The sequence below is a fragment of the Parasteatoda tepidariorum genome, chromosome 5, assembly GCF_043381705.1.
Source record: "Parasteatoda tepidariorum isolate YZ-2023 chromosome 5, CAS_Ptep_4.0, whole genome shotgun sequence".
NCBI classification, from domain to species: domain Eukaryota; kingdom Metazoa; phylum Arthropoda; class Arachnida; order Araneae; family Theridiidae; genus Parasteatoda; species Parasteatoda tepidariorum.
The window spans coordinates 70993234-71011718 of NC_092208.1; the positions used below are offsets into that span (position 1 = coordinate 70993234).

Here is an 18485-nt window from a genome sequence, read left to right on the forward strand (position 1 = left end):
TGTTCGAAAAAAAATTTTCCAATCATTGACCATAAAATAAAATTTTATCTCTGACCATAAAAATACAGGTAGCCCCATATTTTTCGTAAAATATTATTGCTACCAATCGTAAATTACATTATGTTCTTAAAAATTACTTTAAGTTAGGGCCTTGGTGTTAATTGAGAGTCATGCGATGAAAAATAATGTAGTGCTGCCATCTCTTGAGGAATTAAGAGAGTAGCATATTTGTAATCACCTAAGTATTGGAGGTGAGGCGTTCTTCGTTACTGGCTAGAGCAGGGATGGGCAAACTACGGTCCGTGGGACAATTGTGATCCGCCGAAAGGTTTTATCCGGCCCTCGGATAGAATTTTAACTTGTAGATCCGTTGCGAATAAGGAAAAGCTTGAGAATTATGAAAATANTATTATTACTTGTTAATTAAATTCCGAAACTGATCAAATAAGTGCATCTTTTTTCGAAGGATTTTTCATGTTCGCTACTCAAAATATAGAGACGCGTAGCTTAAATTATTTTTTTTAAAGTAATTAAATTAATAAAATGAAATAAAAGTGTTATCAGTTCCATCAGAAGAATTACAATAGTTTAATAAAATCAGTCGAATAGTTTGGTTTAGTTAAAATAGTAGAAAGATTGGTTCTTTTATTTTAAACATTTTAACAAAAAAAGTTTTCCACTCTAAATTTGAAAAAAAAATTTTTTTAAGAACGTTTTCCACTTAATCAACACGAGATCATTTCATGCAAACAAAAATGATAATTGAATAATTTTGAATATTAAATTTATTCATTAATGATCAAAAAATTTGTTAGTTGAAATCTACTCAAATTTTTACATCTTCACAAACAGAGAAGTTTTAATTAGCAGAACACTAGGTGAATAGTATTCAAATAATTAAAGGATTCTTTTTTCTAAATATTTTTTTCTTGGAAATCGTTTATGCACTGCATAAAACGTCATCGCTAACATACGGTAAAATACGGTTTCGACAAAAAATGTTCCAATCATTGACCATAAAATAAAATTGTAGCCCTGACCATAAAAATACAGGTAGCCCCATATTTTTCGTAAAATATCACTGCTACCAATTGTAAATTACATTATGCTCTTAAAAATTACCTTCAGTTGGGGCCTTGGTGTTAATTGAGAGCCATACGATGAAGAATAATGTAGTGCTGCCATCTCTTGAGGAATTAGAGAGTAGCATATTTGTAATCACCTTTGTAATCACCTAAGGTGAGGTGTTTTTTGTTATTGGCCAGAGTGTGTTGTGTTACGTTGATTTTTGTCTTTTTTGGTGATTTTTGTGGTTAATGTGGATTTTTGTCGTTTGCTATATCGAATTTATTAAATATCGTAAAACTCAAAATAAATAAAAAAATTCTACTTTTCTTTTTGATGATATGTTTTTATAAACAAATGCACATGACAAAACGAATTTTAATATTAACCAGTTTATTTAAAGTTTTTTTACAACGCTATAGTGCGAAACACTAAAAACGCGGAAATATAGCATGAAAGTGATTAAAATTTCAACTGATGTCTTTGCAGCTTAACTATTCTATTCAACTCTGAATCAACTCAACCAAAAATCGGAAATCTTTCACAAAAATATAAGTTTATTCTGAGAAAGTAAGCTTTCTATCTGATGTTTTCATGTAACTAAATATAGTACTAATTAAGTAACATACTAAATGTATGCTTAATGAACAATTAAGATTTAATAAGAGAAAATTTAATTATTAGAACTAAAGTTATATTCACGTTTCTATCTCTGAAAGATTATTATAATATACTATTATAAAAGCTCATTATTTCAACTTTTTAGCATATTGCTGGTAGAAACCGATGTAAATTTTGTTATAAACATAACTAGAGGAAATCAGCAATTTCGAAATTTTTTAAATTTTGTTTTGAATCTTCAATCTATAATTATACGAACATTAAAATGATCGCATGAATTTTATCTCCCTCTATTCAAAAACGCAAGATGATACTTTATTTTATCAGAGTCGATTAACATATTTATGATAAATATTCTTTTTAATTTCCCAAATATTATTATAAATAAAATTTAATCGTGTTTATTTTTAATTAATTTCCCACTTTTGGCATTTATTTCATGTTTACACAAAACTTGCATGGTTTCAAAATAATAATTTTAGGAAAAATTTGATCAATAGCTTGCAACACTACTTGATACTAGCGATATATACTTGAAAATCGTAAATTGCATCGAAAAAATTTGTTTAAAAATGACGGCATTTAACCAATAAGAGCAACTTTGCAGCATATTATATTGCAACTATTATTAACTATTTTATTATTATTTGCAGCATATTATAATTATTCAGTGAAATATTTAAAAGATAACAATTTTAAAAAAATACAATGAATAAAAAAAAGAAAAAAATGCGAATGCTTAGAATAAATTTTGATCTCAGGTTCGAAATTTTTCGTCTCATTCGTAACGATTCGACAGTACCTGAAACTTATTATTTAGTGCATACGATACTTCAAATTACGAAGTCACAAAGACGTAGTTACGCTGAATAAAGATAGTTTTTTCGATATATTTTGATTTTTTGTGTTCAAAATAACAGGGAGGGGATGCAGCAGCATAGAAAATATGGTCTCAATAGTTCAGGTTTAGACAACAAAGGTATGGTCAAAAGTATGAATCCGGTAATATTAATGTCACTTAGTGCATTTTTGCTTTTGTCAAAGAAGTCGTAGTTTTAAATTTTTATGTATCTAAACTATTTGTCCGGTTGTCTTCAAATTTGGGATTTGATCATTTAAAATTAGATAAAATCGGTGTAAGAGTATTGCTACCTTACAATTTAAAATTGTTTCGATTGTTAGTAAAATTAAGTAAACAGTGAGCCGTTAATTTTGATAGTGGAATAAATCCATTTGGAGCTAAAGTCTTCTTTTATATTTTATCTATTTATTTACGATATTTATTCTTTGCAGCATTATGATGTTTAATTCAATTATAGTGTTAAAAACTTCCCCCAAACTGATTGCTACCTTACAATTTAAAATTGTTACGACTGTTAGTAAAATTAAATAAAAAGTGAGCCGTTAATTTTGATAGTGGAATAAACCCATTTGGAGCTAAAGTCTTTTATATTTTATCTATTTATTTACGATGTTTATTCTTTGTAGCATTAAGATGTTTAATTAAATTATAGTGTTAAAAACATCCCCCAAACTGATTAACCCCCTTCAATATCTTTAAATTTCATAAAATGGTAACCCTTTGAAAGCCTCGGACTTATACCACTTTCCAAATGGACTTATTCCACTTTAAAATAATGGCTCAAATAAATTTTAAAAAAATAGTTTCTAACCTGAACATCTTTGGATAAACAAGTTTTGGAATTGTGGGCAAAAGGTTCGAGCAAAATTCGCAAAAAGGCCCAAACTTTCAACCGCTATTCCAGTTTAAGCAATTGTCACCATATTGTCTAGATTGTGGTTAACCCACTTCCTATATTTTGAGGTTCAAAAATCCAAAGTGAAAAAAAATGTTCATTAGAAGAAGTTTTGTTTTTACGTTTGATTTCAAAACTTAAAATATTGCCTTTTCAAATTAGTTAGCAAATTTCAAAATCAGTCTCTTAAAGCATCAAGATTGAATCCTAATACGTGAAAATCTAATCATGCGACACAGTTAGCATAGGACTTTAGGAGGATATCCAGTTTAAGCGACTTCGAACAATTTTTACCCCAATTAAGTACGCATCATCTTTTTTTCTCTTTTTTTTAAACTCTACACAGTGCAGTCAAAAGCTATATAATAAAGTTGTGTTGTAATATAGGCGTGACAACAGAATATTTTTATTTTGTTCTAACTAAGCATGGTTTATAGCTGCAAGTCTTTTTTATTACTATTTACGTATATGTTACCGGCAAAGTTTGAAACGCCGGCATTCTATAAAATGCCTAGGCATAGTACACTGGTGTGCAAAACTTAAGCAACAAGTGGTTTTTCGGCCACAGCTCCCCAACAAAGTATAAGATAGCCATGAAATTGCAGTATAATATGCACATAATTCAGTAGAAAGATTATTTGTATGCAAATTTTAGAAATAAAACGTCGTAGGTGATGTAAGTGTACGTAAACCTTGTGGGTCGGCGTGCGCAGGTCAAAGCTGTGATAAGAGGATGAAGAGCGCCGAAGTTAAAGACATTCGCTGCAAGTGCAAGTGATTTGTTTTGTGAAACATGTCTTCAAGAAATCATTTAAACGACTTTACTCGAGGAAAAATGATTGGGAAGCTTGAGGAGGGGCGTAGTGAGACCAGTGTCGCCGAAGAGTTCGGGATCAAAGTGTTGTTTCTCGTGCTTGGAATGCCTTTAGAACTACTGGTACAGCTGTTCGGAAGGTTGGTGGTGGCCGTCCAAGGAAAACAACACCAAGAGATGACCGTTACATTGTCCTCCAGGCGAAAAGAAACCGTTTTCAGTCAGCGAGCGCCATATCTCGGCAACTGTGCACAGCCAGAGGACGACAAGTATCAAGATTTACAGTGGCCAGACGCCTCCACAAAGGTGGCTTATTTGCTAGACGTCCTGAACGCTGCATACCTTTAAAAGTTAGCCATCGGCGGCACCGTTTAGAGTGGTGCAGAGAACACGAAACCTGGACACCTCATCAATGGAGTCGCGTCCTCTTCACAGATGAGAGTCGTTTTAGTGCTACAAGCGATTCTCAACGTCAGTTGATCTGGATAGAGGTTGGAGCTCGATTTCATCCCAATAACATCGCGGAAAGAGATCGTTACGGTGGTCCTGGAGTTGTCGTCTGCGGTGGCATTATCTTGAACGGGCGGACTGAGCTTTAGATCTTTGACCGAGGTTCTGTAACTGGAGACCGCTACTGCAACGAGGTAATCCTAACCCATGTGCGTCTGTTCCGAGGGGCCATTGGACCAGACTTCATTTTTATGGATGACAATGTCCGGCCACACCGTACTGCTAATGTTCAAGAGCCACTGGAAAGTGAAGATATCACACGAATGGATTGGCCAGCTTACTCTCCAGTTCTAAATCCCTTAGAGCATGTGTTGGATGCATTAGGGAGACGTCTTGCGACACGACAGTATCCTCCTGGTAACACCCATCAGCTGAAAGATGCGTTAAAGGAGGAATGGAGACGTTTACCCCAAGAACTCCTGGATAATCTGGTGCTTAGCATGGAGAGACGATGCCAAGCAACAATTATTGTAAGGGGGGGCATATCCCATACTAGGGAACATCTGCCAGTTGTACTTACGCTTCTTCAGGCAATCATGTGTAACGCCACTATATGTCAAATAAAGCCTTTTTTTGTTCCATACCCTACTTTAAGCTTTATATTCATTTCTGCTCCATTATTCTTTTAGCATCGTTTAAGTACAAAATAATGTACATCATATTCAAATTTCATGTCAATCGGATGATTTCTTGCAGAGTTATGACATAAAGCACACTTGTTGCTTAAGTTTTGCACACCAGTGTATATAATGCCGTATGTTTTTAGGCAAGGTATGAAATATGAGAAGAATTAGATACTTTCCCTAGGCATTGTATATAATACTTAAGCATTCTATAGAATTCTATTTAGGCAAAGTATGAAAAGAAACGTCCTGATGGAGTTATTATGTAAATCATGCGCATTTCTCAAAAATAAAAATGGTATTCTGAAAAAATAATGAGAGTGCCAATAAAAAAAATGTATTCAAAATGCGTAAAGAAAAATGAAAGTTGTACAAAACATAATTTATGCCTTTCTCATTAAGGGAAACAAAATTTTCGTATAAAAAATTCACATTTAAGTAACAGTTGTTTTCAGTTTAGAAACAAATATTGCACAAAATATCCATTTCATCACCTTTACTAGCATGGCCACAGAAGATTTTATACTTTACCGGTTTCTCATTTGGCATTCTATAGAATGCCGAGGAAATGTGTGAAATATAAATCATTTCATACATTGCCGGCTAGTTTTAGACATTATATACAATGCCTAGGTATTCTATAGAATGCCGGGTTTCAAACTTTGCCGGAAACATATATATATTTTTTAATTTGCAAATCTCGATTAGTACTATTGTCAATCCAAATTTTTTTGAACAAATTACAGACGTATTTTGTAAAAATTTCATGCATATGGAGATTCCTAACTAGAGTAATGCAAACAAATAAAACTTATTCATGGTGAATATGGTTATAATTACTAAGGTTAATATTTATGGTGATAAAAGCTATCTCACAACACCCGCAAATAATTTCACACTCAAATATATTTCGACAAGGAATAATATACAAGATACGAGTACACTACTGCTTAAGTAGTTTATTGCATTGAAGACAGTCTTTATTATTTATTTAAACAATACTTTTGTAAAACACAGGTCATTCTGGACACATATATCCCCGCTACATCAAGAATAACATCTACAAGCCTTTTTTTTTTTACCTACATTAAGAAAAAATGCATCGAGTGATATCTTTTACTAAAGTCATGTCCTTCGTTTTCTATATCCAATTAACTTAAGAGATTCTTTCATAATACTTTTTACACATTTACGAGTTATATTCATAAAGCATGGTAGACAGGACCATGCTCTTAAAATGGTTAAAGGAGGTAATAGTCGAAATCAAATTGTCTGATTCTGAGCGAACGCTACCATTTGTCCATTGTTTTTAAGTACAACTGCCGCTAATTTTTAAAGTCAGTTTCATTTACAAGACTGTATGTCCAGCACATAGTGACATGTCTTGCACTCAACGTAACAGCACCAGTGGAATTTGCATTTGCAGCGTTCTTTGATTGTTGTTTTGTGGGTGTTGTACCCCCTGCCACAGCACATGAGGTTGCAACCATCTGTGGAGGGAGAAGTTCTGTTGCAAACGCGTCCCTCCGTGCCCCAAGATCCTGTCTCTTCGTTGGGGACGCAATAGTCGGGAGATTCATCTACATAGACGAGGTCTTCTGCGGTGGGTAAGTTGTATCGAGGATTGCGAATCTGGAGTTTGCCTCGATGGTTTATCTTCACTTCAGTAGCCCCATCGTATTTGTCTTTGAGGTAGTCGCCCACTTCACGAAATGGTGCCAGTTGTTGCCAGCAAGTGACGAGGGAACACGACCCAGACACTCCGTGGCACTTGCAAGTGACTCGAACTTTCCTGATGACAGCCTGGAAAAAGAGTGTCATTTAATAAGTTAGGATGTTTTAGTTAAAATCATGTTATACATGCAGAATGTAATATAAGCGGGATTGTACAAGGTGCGGCTATTAATTTCCAGAGATGAGCTAGTAAATTCTGAAAGCATTATGTGAATTGCACATTCATTCATTAATTGTCAAAGCTACCTCCGCTTGCATCAATGAACATCGGTACATGGATGTTACAGTTTCAGAAAACAACTTTTAAAGTCCTTGTTTCGAAAGCTCTTTAAATGTAACGATGAGGTTTTCTGAAAGGCCATCCATAAACTTCGTTTTTTCGGAGTTTGCCGCGGTCATAATATTCCTTTGAAAAATTTGTTATAGACATTTTGCTTCCGAAATAAAAAAAATTAGCTAAACGAACAATGTATAAGAATATCAAAGATACTAAATGAAGAAAAATAAACGTCTGAATTTAAGAGTAAATGACTTTAAAAGTCGTTTCTCAAAATAAAAGCCAAGTTTTAAAGGGCATAACATCAGGTAGAGGATGCTCCAAAACATATTAAATAGGTTATAAAACCAAAAACTAAACTCAATGGCTTGGCAGCACATGAACTAAAGCCTACTGTTTACTGTTTTCTGTGGACTAAAGTCCTAGTTTTCTTGACCTTGAGCTCTGGAGTGCATGAGCAGATGAGATGTTCCGGTTGGGTGGTCAGCCGAACGTGAAATGCCCAGTGTTTACTCCCCTAGCATGCTTTATATTGATTTTATCGACCCTTTGACCGGATGAAAAGCTGAGTCAACCTTTTTGGTTCGGGGATAGAACCCGGGAACTGTAGTAGGAGTGAGCGAAGCACTACCACTCAGCCACCTGCCGTCATTAAATGAGTATGTAATTCACAAATTAATTTCAGAATTTATTTATTGTGTAATTCACAAATTAATTTCAGAATTAATTTGTTTTATAATATTATAATTCGCAACTTAATTTCAGGATTTTAAGATTATTCCTGGAAATTTACCGTTTGATGCAAAATTTTTATTAAAGATATTTTTCATACTTTTTTTCATTATTTTGTATTACTTTAGATCAAAATAAGTGAAAAACATTATATTTAGCATTTTAATAATATATATGATCATGAAATACAGCATGAGACACCAGTATCTTTTTCTGCATTAAAAGTAAAATCTTCCAAACAATACTGTTTCAAATTTTTACCTATATACAGTTATTTAGATCAAAGATAAACAGTTATTTATAATTGGAATTTTTTTCAATTTGTAAACTCAATTATTGATGAATTTTTGTATATGAATAAAAAATTCCAAACTCTTTTACCTCCTTTCGGATTTTATATTTACTATTAATTCATTTAGATTTTATATTTATATTTCGAATTTTATATATATTATCGGAATTACTTACATAAATTATTATATTAATAATTCTGATGATATAACAGATTCTTAGCTACTATTAGACTGTTTTTTATAACTGAAATATTCCAAAATACATTTTTACTTGCAATTAGAGAGTCAGAAAAAAGATATATGAAAGAATCACCGGTGCCCCATCTGCAGAGATGCCAACTTGCTCCGGACAGCATATATATATTTTAAAGTGGTAGTTCATGAATTGTGATTCTTGGTTTATCAAATTCAATTTAGCAGATTTTTATCCACCAATATTTCTTAATAATTCGTAGGCCTATATAATTCACCACTATGTAATACTTATGTCATGCTATACCCTTTAACAAGCAAGCAAAAATAGTCAAGTATTTGCAAAATTTACTTTGTAGTTATGTACCGTTTTTCTTTAATTATTTTGGCGTGTCCGGAGCAGTTGGCATCTCTGCATCTGCTCTGCTCTGCTCTGCATCACCGTACCTTGCTGCTTCACAATGTGTAATAAAGAGTAATAAACCATACGAACGAATTTTTTTTTCTTAAAAATTCGATCTTAATAATTGAATCTTGTTTCTTAACAATTATTGCGTTAAGCATCAATAGTTAACTTTTGTGTAAAAGCAGTATAATAAAACATAAAAATGAAATAAATCTAAATAAAAAGACGATAGGCATATTTTTACGCATTCACTCAATATTTGTACATTTTTCTTGATATCACATACTTGAATATCAAATTTAAATGTGTTTGATCGATTAATGTTCTAGTAGCAACGCTTCAAACAGATTTCTACTATTTTTTTTTTTTTTTTTTTTTTTTTTGAATTGAATACTTGGTTCTTAAATGAGGATTAACAATTTCATAAAAGCGAACAAATTTAATGGGTAGCATATTCCAGGCCCTGCACAAATTATTGATCTATTTTAAAGATAAATTTAAACCACATTGATGACAATGACGTGCCACAATTTCGAAATATGACGTGCATTATTTGGAAATAGGAAAAAACCGAATTGGAAGCGATGAAAAATAAATCTAATATTGCTAAAAAATCTACTAAAATCGAAGTGAAAATGTCAATTAAAAATCCCCGATGCCTTTCTCACAAGTGGCGTAGTAAATATGGTCAATTTCACATTAATTTAAGCACTTATTATCTTTTAATTGATAACATGTAGATGAAAACGAAAATCTTATACTTTTCTGAGAAAGAAGCCTATTTTTGATATTTTAAGATGGAAATTTGGTTTTTAATTTCACTTAATATTTATTTGCTGGTGCTTTTCTTAAACGTACTTTCAATCCAGAAAAGAAAATCACCTACCCAACCTTCTGCCGTGCTATTTTAAAATTAAACGCGGATGATTGATATAAAGGAGTTTTGGTTCATAATATGAACTTTTATATTCTTTGTTATAGATGTTCAATTCTAAGGGCAACTGACGTCGTTACACATCCGTATCGAAAAACCGCGACCATTAATTCCCCTTGACATAATCCAAATGCAGAGAGTTATACGCGTATAAATCTCAAACTACACCCCTCACTTTAATCGTGCCCCCCTATCCTAACCCTCCACTTGCATCAGAGGCAGGGCGAAACATTTTAATAACCCTGATTCATACCCGTTTTCGTGATGCAGCCACATCAGTGCCGAATGTGCAGTTCCCAGGGACATTCTGTAACTTATTCCACACAATTTCCACTACCAGGGGGGGTGGGGGTGTCCAGTGCATACCAAAGTACACTTCAACCGTGTTCTTCGTTATGGAATTTTGCACGCACAACCAGAGGGATGCAATTTCATATCGTTCCAAACTGACTAGTTTGTACCCCTAGAATGGAGCATGCACGCGGAATGGAGAGGGGTATTGTTTGAACGCCGCGTCTCTTCCGGGAAAATGGGAAAATAAGTTCTGGATCTTTCTTTTTGAGAACTTATGGGCACACGAGGTTTAGAGCAGAGCTAACTTTGTGCAAATTGGCTTCTGGCTTAGTCAGTGAATTTTAAAGTTTTAGTTTTGCTTTAAAAAGTTTTTGGCATTTTCAGGATTGAGATGCTCATTTAGCGCAATTAATTTCGAATGTTTAAAGAAAAATTTGCATTTCTATTTTCTATGACCCTACGGTAACCTCTTGCATACCATGAATATTTATTTTGAAGATAAACGCATGCTGAGCATATGTAGTAAAGTTATTTTCTAAAGAAATGTTAAAGTTATTGAAAATTAGCATTCGCTTTTTTTATTATTCCAAGATATACCATGCTATACATACCTAGGACGGTTATATCTTAATGTTAAAGTTATAAAAAACTCTTAATTTCCCATTTCCCTTGCCCGTGGGACAGCCCAGTTCCTATCAGACATAGTTTATGACATCATTTGGTTTCGTTACTTCCAACTGTTGCTTAATTTTGGTGCTGTATAGTTGGTTCCCTTATTTTTGCCAATTAAATAATTTTAACAAATAAATCAAAATAATCCAATTTTTCAAGGGAAATAGTATAACACTCTTCAATATTATTTCTACTCAAGTAAATTATGCATTACTAAGAGAAAGAAAATATTTTGAATATTTAAGGTAAGAGGAAATATAAAAGGAAATATAAAATATTAAAGGAATAAATTTAAAAATATAAAAATAATAAATATAAAAATATAAAAGTAAATATAAAAATTATTCCATAAAATTACGAAATATTATAGTTTTAAGCTAATCACCTGCTTTTTACAGCAATACATGACATTGAAAAAAATCAAATCGAAAGAAACTAAGATTTCCTAAGGAAATTCAAATAATTTTGTTAAGGTGTAGAATGAAATGAGAAAAAAAAAGTTTAGTTAATCACTAACTATTTACAGTACTTTAAAAATATATCATTGAAGCAAATTTTTTTTATTTTATCGAACCTAAAAAGAAAGCTTTTAAAAGGGAAATAAAAAAAAGACTTTCGTTAGCTTGTGCCATGAAAAGAAAAAAAAAGATAGTTAAGTTTAATCATTCGCTATTTACAGCAATGAATGAATTATGACAGAATTAATTATATGATCATTAGTTACCCATTGGTCATTTTTTTTTCTAGAAAGATTTTCATAGACGCCCCAACGCTTCCAATGCACGCAGGTAAAAATGAAAATTAAATGATTCTTACAACTCTTTACACCTGATTATGGTGCTAAAGTGTATTTTGTCGAAAAATGTGCGGGTGCGAAAAACTTAAAACAGCCATTTTCCCTAAGGGTAAAAATTTAAAACCCTAGAAGGAAAGCCTTCAAAATAAAATAAATTTTTTTTTCACAAAGTAATGGAATAAAATGAGGAAGAAAAACAAATTTTTAAAAAAAAGTCTATTTGCATGCCATGACAAAGTCTAATTTATTTATTAAATAACAAAGATGTAAAGCTGTTTTTTGAGGCTCTGTCACCAAGGAAAATAAAGAAGCCATACTGTCTTACACTTGAAGCAAATCAATGATTTTAAACAATATAACTAATCTTGCCTTAAAGAACTACTTAGGCTTTAGAACAAGTAATTTAAATATTTTATGTACATGTATATTATATTAAGTTATTAAACGTCATTGAAAAATCGCCAACTTAGCGATATTTTTCCATCTGGCTGAAAATTATCAAAATAATTGCCTTATTAGCAGTTTTTTCAAATTTTTATGAGTCCAAGGAATTGCAAGTATTGGGGTAAGTTTTTAAATATTAAAAAAATTTTACCACAAACGCTTTTCATTTTTGCAAACTGTGGTTTTTCTACATATTGTCATTTAGCGCCATTTTCAGAATAAGCGTAGACAGCGCTGGCTATAGATATAGATAGGCTAAACTTGTCCTAACAGTCATAACATGAGCAACAGTTGCGAACTCACAGCTGTTATAAAAGTAGCATATTATTGGTTAAAAAAGCATCCTTTCAGATTACAACAGAGCCTTAGAAAAACAGCATTTATTTATCACTAGCTATTTGCAGTAATGTATGACACATCAATAAAACAAAAATTTTAAAAAGAACGAATGTAAAAACTTATGAAAAATTTAAAAACTTTCCGTTAGCTTGAGCAATAAAACAAGAACTCTCATAATTTTGATTACTGGCAGAACAAACCATCTAACTTTCTGGTTCAATACTATGAACAAATTAGTTCTTGTATTGAACAAAATAAAGCATACTAAAATAAAGGTAGGTGAAAATAAATGAAAATAGAAAAAAAAAAACTCAGTTTGAAAAATAATTAATTTCAAAAAGTTCCAAAGTTATCATCTGCTTTTTTTTTTTTTTTTTTCATTTGAGCTGCCTTTTTATTAATGCTTATGTTAGCCTGCTTTTTTAAGACTCTTACAAGTCTTTATTTGTGATTATAAAATTATTTGTGATGTGTAAAGTTGATCTAGTCGAAAAATTTTCAGACGCGAAAGACCTAGATCACCCATTTTCTCGAAGGGTAAAAATTAAAAACCCAAAAATAAAAGCATTTAAATTTAAATTCAAAAACTTTTCAATGGATAATGGAATGAAAGAAGGATGAAAAATAGATATTTTTCTTTTTTGAAAAAAGAGGCTAACCTGCATGCCATAAAAGAAAAAATAATTTATTAACTATAAATAACTAAGATTGGACTTTATCACCAGCTATTTACAATAATGTATAATACATCAATGAAACAAAAATTTTGAAAAGAGCAGAAGACAGATGCTTTTAAAAGAAAATTTAAAAACTTTACGCTAGTTTGTGCAATGAAATGAGAACGAAAGGTAGTAAACTTTATCACTCGCTTTTACAGCTATGTATAATAACATCATTAAAAAAAAAAAAAGAAAGAAAGAAAGAAAAAAAAAACGGAATGAAATTCTCAAAATTTTGGTTCCTACCAGAACAATCATCCAACTTTCTGTTTCAATCAGGTGAACAAATTAGTTCTAGTATTCAACAAAACCCCAAGCATGCTAAAATAATTAAAGTAAATAAATATATAAAAACTTAGTCTGAAAACAATCAACAAAATTATCGCCTGCAATCATTTTTCTTTATTTTATCTTCTTGTGCTGTTTTCCTATTAATGCTCATGTTAGCTTGATTTTTATTAGTCTTGAAATTTTTTATTTGCTATTATAGGGATCAAGTCGATGTTGTCGAAATGTGCGCGAACACGAAAGATCAGAACACCGTCCATTTTCCCGATGAGAAAAAAATTATAAACGCCAAAATAATTGCCTTTAAAAAGTAATTGAAAAGCTTTTCGCTCGGTAGTGAAATAAAATGAGAAAAAAAAAAACAATTAACTTAATCACTAGCTACTTATAGTAATGTATGATACATCACTGAAGAGAAAAAATTTTGAAAAGAAACAAAAGAAAAAAATTTTAAAGAAAATTTAAGAACTTTCCGTTAGCTTGTGCAGTGAAATGAAGACGAAAGATAGTGAATCTAATCACCTGCTTCTACAAATATACATTCTTGAAAAGAAAAAAAAACCTCTCATCGAATTTTAAAAGGAAATTCGAAAAATTTCGCTAGGTCTTAGAATGAAATGAGTTAATCATTAGCTATTTACAGTACATTTATCATTGAAACAAAAAAAATTTAAAGAACCTGAAACTTTTGAAAGGAAATAATTTTTCTTAGCTCTTGTAATGAAATGAGGGTAAAAGATAAGTTAAAGTAAAAGTAAATTAATCATTCGCTATTAATCGAAAGTAAATTTAATAACTCGTTATTTACCAAAATATATATTACNCCTATTCACTACTGGTATAAAGCAGAAAGACCAGGACTCTCTCTATCTCTCCCTGGTGATAGGCAAACCAACACCTGCTTATCCCGACTGGCCAGTGGACACCTAAAAAGTCTCACATTTTCTGCAAATCAAAAAATCTTTCCTCTTTGCTTATAGCTCAATTGCTTATCGCTTATAGCTCAAACGTGTCTTATCGTCTACTTTTTTTTTATTTTATCTTGTTGAGCTGCCTTTTTATTAATGCTTATGTTAGCCTGCTTTTTTTAAGACTCTTACAAGTCCTTATTTGTGATTATAAAATTATTTGTGATGCGTAAAGTTGATCTAATAGAAAAAATTTCAGACGCGAAAGACCTTTTTCTCGAAGGGTAAAAATTAAAGACCCTAAAATAAACGCTTTTAAAGTTAAATTCAAAAACTTTTCAATGGATAATGGAGTGAAAGAAGGATGAAAAATAGATTTTTATCTTTTTTGAAAAAAGAGGCTAACCTGCATGACATTAAAGAAAAAATAATTTATTAACTATAAATAACTAAGATTTGACTTTATCGCTAGCTATTTACAATAATGTATAATAATAACATCATTTAAAAAAATAAAAAAATAAAAAAAAATTAAAAAAAATAAAAAAAAAAAAACGGAAAGAAACTCTCAAAATCTTGGTTCCTACCAGAACAACCATCCAACTTTCTGCTTCAATCAGGTGAACAAATTAGTTCTAGTATTCAACAAAACCACAAGCATACTAAAATAATTAAAGTAAATAAATATATAAAAACTTAGTCTGAAAACAATCAACTTCAAGCAAAATTATCGCCTGCAATTATTTTTCTTTATTTTATCTTCTTGTGCTGTTCTCCTATTAATGCGTATGTTAGCTTGCTTTTCATGAGTCTTAAAACTTTTTATTTGCGATTATAGTGATCAAGTCGATGTTGTCGAAATGTGCCCGAACACGAAAGATCAAGAGCAACGTCCATTTTCCTAATGGGGAAAAAATTATGAACGCCAAAATAAATGCCTTTAAAAAGTAATTGAAAAGCTCTTCGCTCGGTAGTGGAACGAAATGAAAAAGAAAAACAATTAACTTAATCACTAGCTATCTATATTATATAAAACGCTAATACGTTTTACTTGATAGGCTTCGGCGCGCAAGGTCACGTAGTGAGCATAATATGTCTAATCGGGTGAATTCTCACCGAATTATCAAAAAAATTCTAAAACGCTAATACGTATGTATCAATAAAACCGATGATATTTCTTTTCTCGCGTTGGCAACAGTTTTCATTTTTAATTGATAGGCTTCCGCGCAAGAGCACGTAGTGTGCATCATATGGCTAATCTATATTATATAAAACGCTAATACGTTTTAATTGACAGGCTTCGGCGCGCAAGAGCACGTAGTGCGCATCATATGTCTAATCGGGTGAATTCTCACCGAATTATCAAAAATATGCTCACAAAATTATCTTCATCGAAGCCGATGCTTTACATCCGGCGTTCAGTACTATTTCATATTGTTTTACAACGCATGGTTTTAGCCCACTGGTGGGAAAAACTTTAAAACAAAACTTACAACAGTTACTTTTCTCAACAACTGAAATTTAGAATAGTGTGATTAAGAAAAATATGTGAACTGTTTGCAATTTCAAATTAATATTGAAATGCACAGGTTTAGAATTTTCTACAGTGAAAAGTTTTCGGAACTTCAGTGTTCAAAAATGTATACACTAGCTAGACGTTAAGAACGTATCCAAGGAGCGAGCAAAGCGAGCATCGGATTGCGAAGCAATCCGAAATGAACTGCGAAAGCAGTTCCGGGAGTTGGCGAGCGCCAGCGAGCAATGGGCGAAGCCTCCTAGTTTATAGTAATGTATGATACATCACTGAAGAAAATTTTTTGAAAAGAATCAAAAGAAAAACTTTTAAAGAAAATTTTTAAACTTTCCGTCAGCTTGTACAATGAAATGAAGACGAAAGATGATGAATCTAATCACCTGTCTCTACAAATATACATTCTTGAAGGGGGAAAAAAAAAACTGTCATCGAATTTTAAAAGGAAATTCAAAAAATTTCGTTAGGTTTCAGAATGAAGTGAGTTAATCATTAGCTATTTACAGTACATTTATCATTATCATAAAACAAAAAAATTTAAAGAACCTGAAACTTTTGAAAGGAAATAATTTTCCTTAGCTTTTGTAATGAAATGAGGGTAAAAGACAAGTTAAAGTAAAAGTAAATTAATCACTCGCTATTAATCGAAATAAATTTAATAACTCGCTATTTACCGAAATAATACATCATTGAGAGCTGAGATGGCTCAGGGGATAGAGCGTTCGCCTTCCAATGAGGTGAACCGGGGTTCGAACCCGGCGATGGCTGATCGTAAGAATTCTGCATCCGGTTTGCACGGACTACAGTGCTGACGTGAAATATCCTCAGTGGTAGACGGATCATGGGTTAGAATCTCATTGCCGTCTGGCTAACCGTGGGAGGTTCTTGTGGTCTTCCTCTCCATGTAACGCAAATGCGGGTTAGTTCCATCAAAAAGTCTTCCACGAAGGCAAATTTCTCCCAATACTTGATCCAGGAGTTCCCTTGTTTTCTGGATTGGGTTATAAAATAGAATATATCCCTGGGAAAAAAAAACTAGTAGAAAAAAAAACTAATATTTTAAATGGAAATTCAAAAAATTTTCCTTTGGTTGTGGAATGAAATGAGGAAGAAAAAAAAGTTTAGTTAATCATTCTTAATTTACCTTACGTAAATTATTCCTTCTTTTTNAAAAAGACCTAAAGCTTTTAAAAGGAAATTTAAAATCTTTTCCTTAGCTCGTGCAATGAAATGAGGACTAAAAGTAGTAAACTTAATCACTCGCTCATGATACATCATTGAAAAAAGAAAAGAAAAAACATATTAAACATCATGAACTCTCAAAATTTCGATTCCAACCAGAACAAACCATCCAACTTTCCGTTTCCATCCGGTGAACAAATTAGTTCTTGTATTCAACAAAACCAAGCATGCTATCTTCATCCAAACAGAAAACGGAAAAGGTAATACCACGAGAGAGGGAAATCCAATGAAAAGAAAGATATGAAAGGAAGAATCATCTCCCCTCCAGACCTAATTTGTCACAGTGGATGCCATACAAAAGATTCAGTCGGCGGATAAAAACCTTCCACGTCGTAATCGCGGCCCATTATGTTAGCCTTCTCTCTCTCCTCAACTATAATAAAACTACATATGAATAGTTGTGGAATGTGAGATATTCAAGAGATGATGACATAAGTTTAGAGAGGGGAGAGGTGGAGAAATCCCGGTTTCTGTTAGTGTTGTTGTTGTTGTTATTATTATTATTAAAAGTCATGGCGCGACAGGAGATATAGCCCTGCGGCTAGGAATGCAGCCCATCAGAGCGAAATTTTTCCTGTGAACTTTTGGAAATGTAATATTATTTTTCTAGGAAATAAACGGGTGGAATTACAATTATAGGAAGAAAAGACGGCAGTTTTTGGACTATAAAATGTTGCTTGGTGGAGCGTTAAAATTAATATTAAGGGTACTTTATATAGCGCAAGATAAAGGGTCTTTAAATTACAACGAAATTATTGATAAAAAAGAATAAACGCATTATGTTTTTTATCACATGAAAACATGTTTTCCCACATAATGATGTGAGTATACTCAAATGAAGAAATTGAGTATAGAATATATTAATGGGTTCCTGGCAATATATATTTAAGAGTAATTTTTACATCAAACTGTTCTTTAGTATTGTTTTTAGGCTAAAAAGTATGCAGAATTTCTTCTAGAAAACAACATAACACTCGGAAATATCATATTACTTTTATGGAAATTGTGTTTTTTTTCCCAAAAAAGCATTCTTGAAGAATTTTAAAATGTGGCTTATTATTATTATAGTGACTCACGCTCATTCAATGAGGTCAACTAACTATGTATTCTGTATATAATTTAGCATCATGAATGCATGCCAGGAGTCTGTTACCAAAATCAAACGAAATGTTGTTACGTAGAGTAGCAAATATGTCTTCCTTTAATGTTTTCTCTACTAAACTCCTCTTCACATGTTTTCTCTGCTAAATTCCTTCGCATATGTATTTCCTACTCATCTCCTCAGCATATTTTT

The 18485-nt window shown here is 32.0% G+C and overlaps 1 protein-coding gene across 5 annotated transcripts in view; it reads right to left on the reverse strand.

Annotated features, from left to right (window-relative positions):
- Positions 1–6348: 6348 nt before the first annotated feature.
- LOC107447180 (protein Wnt-5b-like) overlaps positions 6349–18485 on the reverse strand; it is a 410427-nt gene continuing 398290 nt past the window's right edge. For 4 of the 5 annotated variants that reach the window (XM_071180545.1, XM_071180546.1, XM_071180544.1 and 1 more), the window contains one exon: positions 6349–7193. In XM_071180545.1, coding sequence (XP_071036646.1) covers positions 6735–7193 — 459 coding nt within the window. In that variant the 3' untranslated portion in view covers positions 6349–6734. 5 annotated transcript variants of the gene reach the window in all.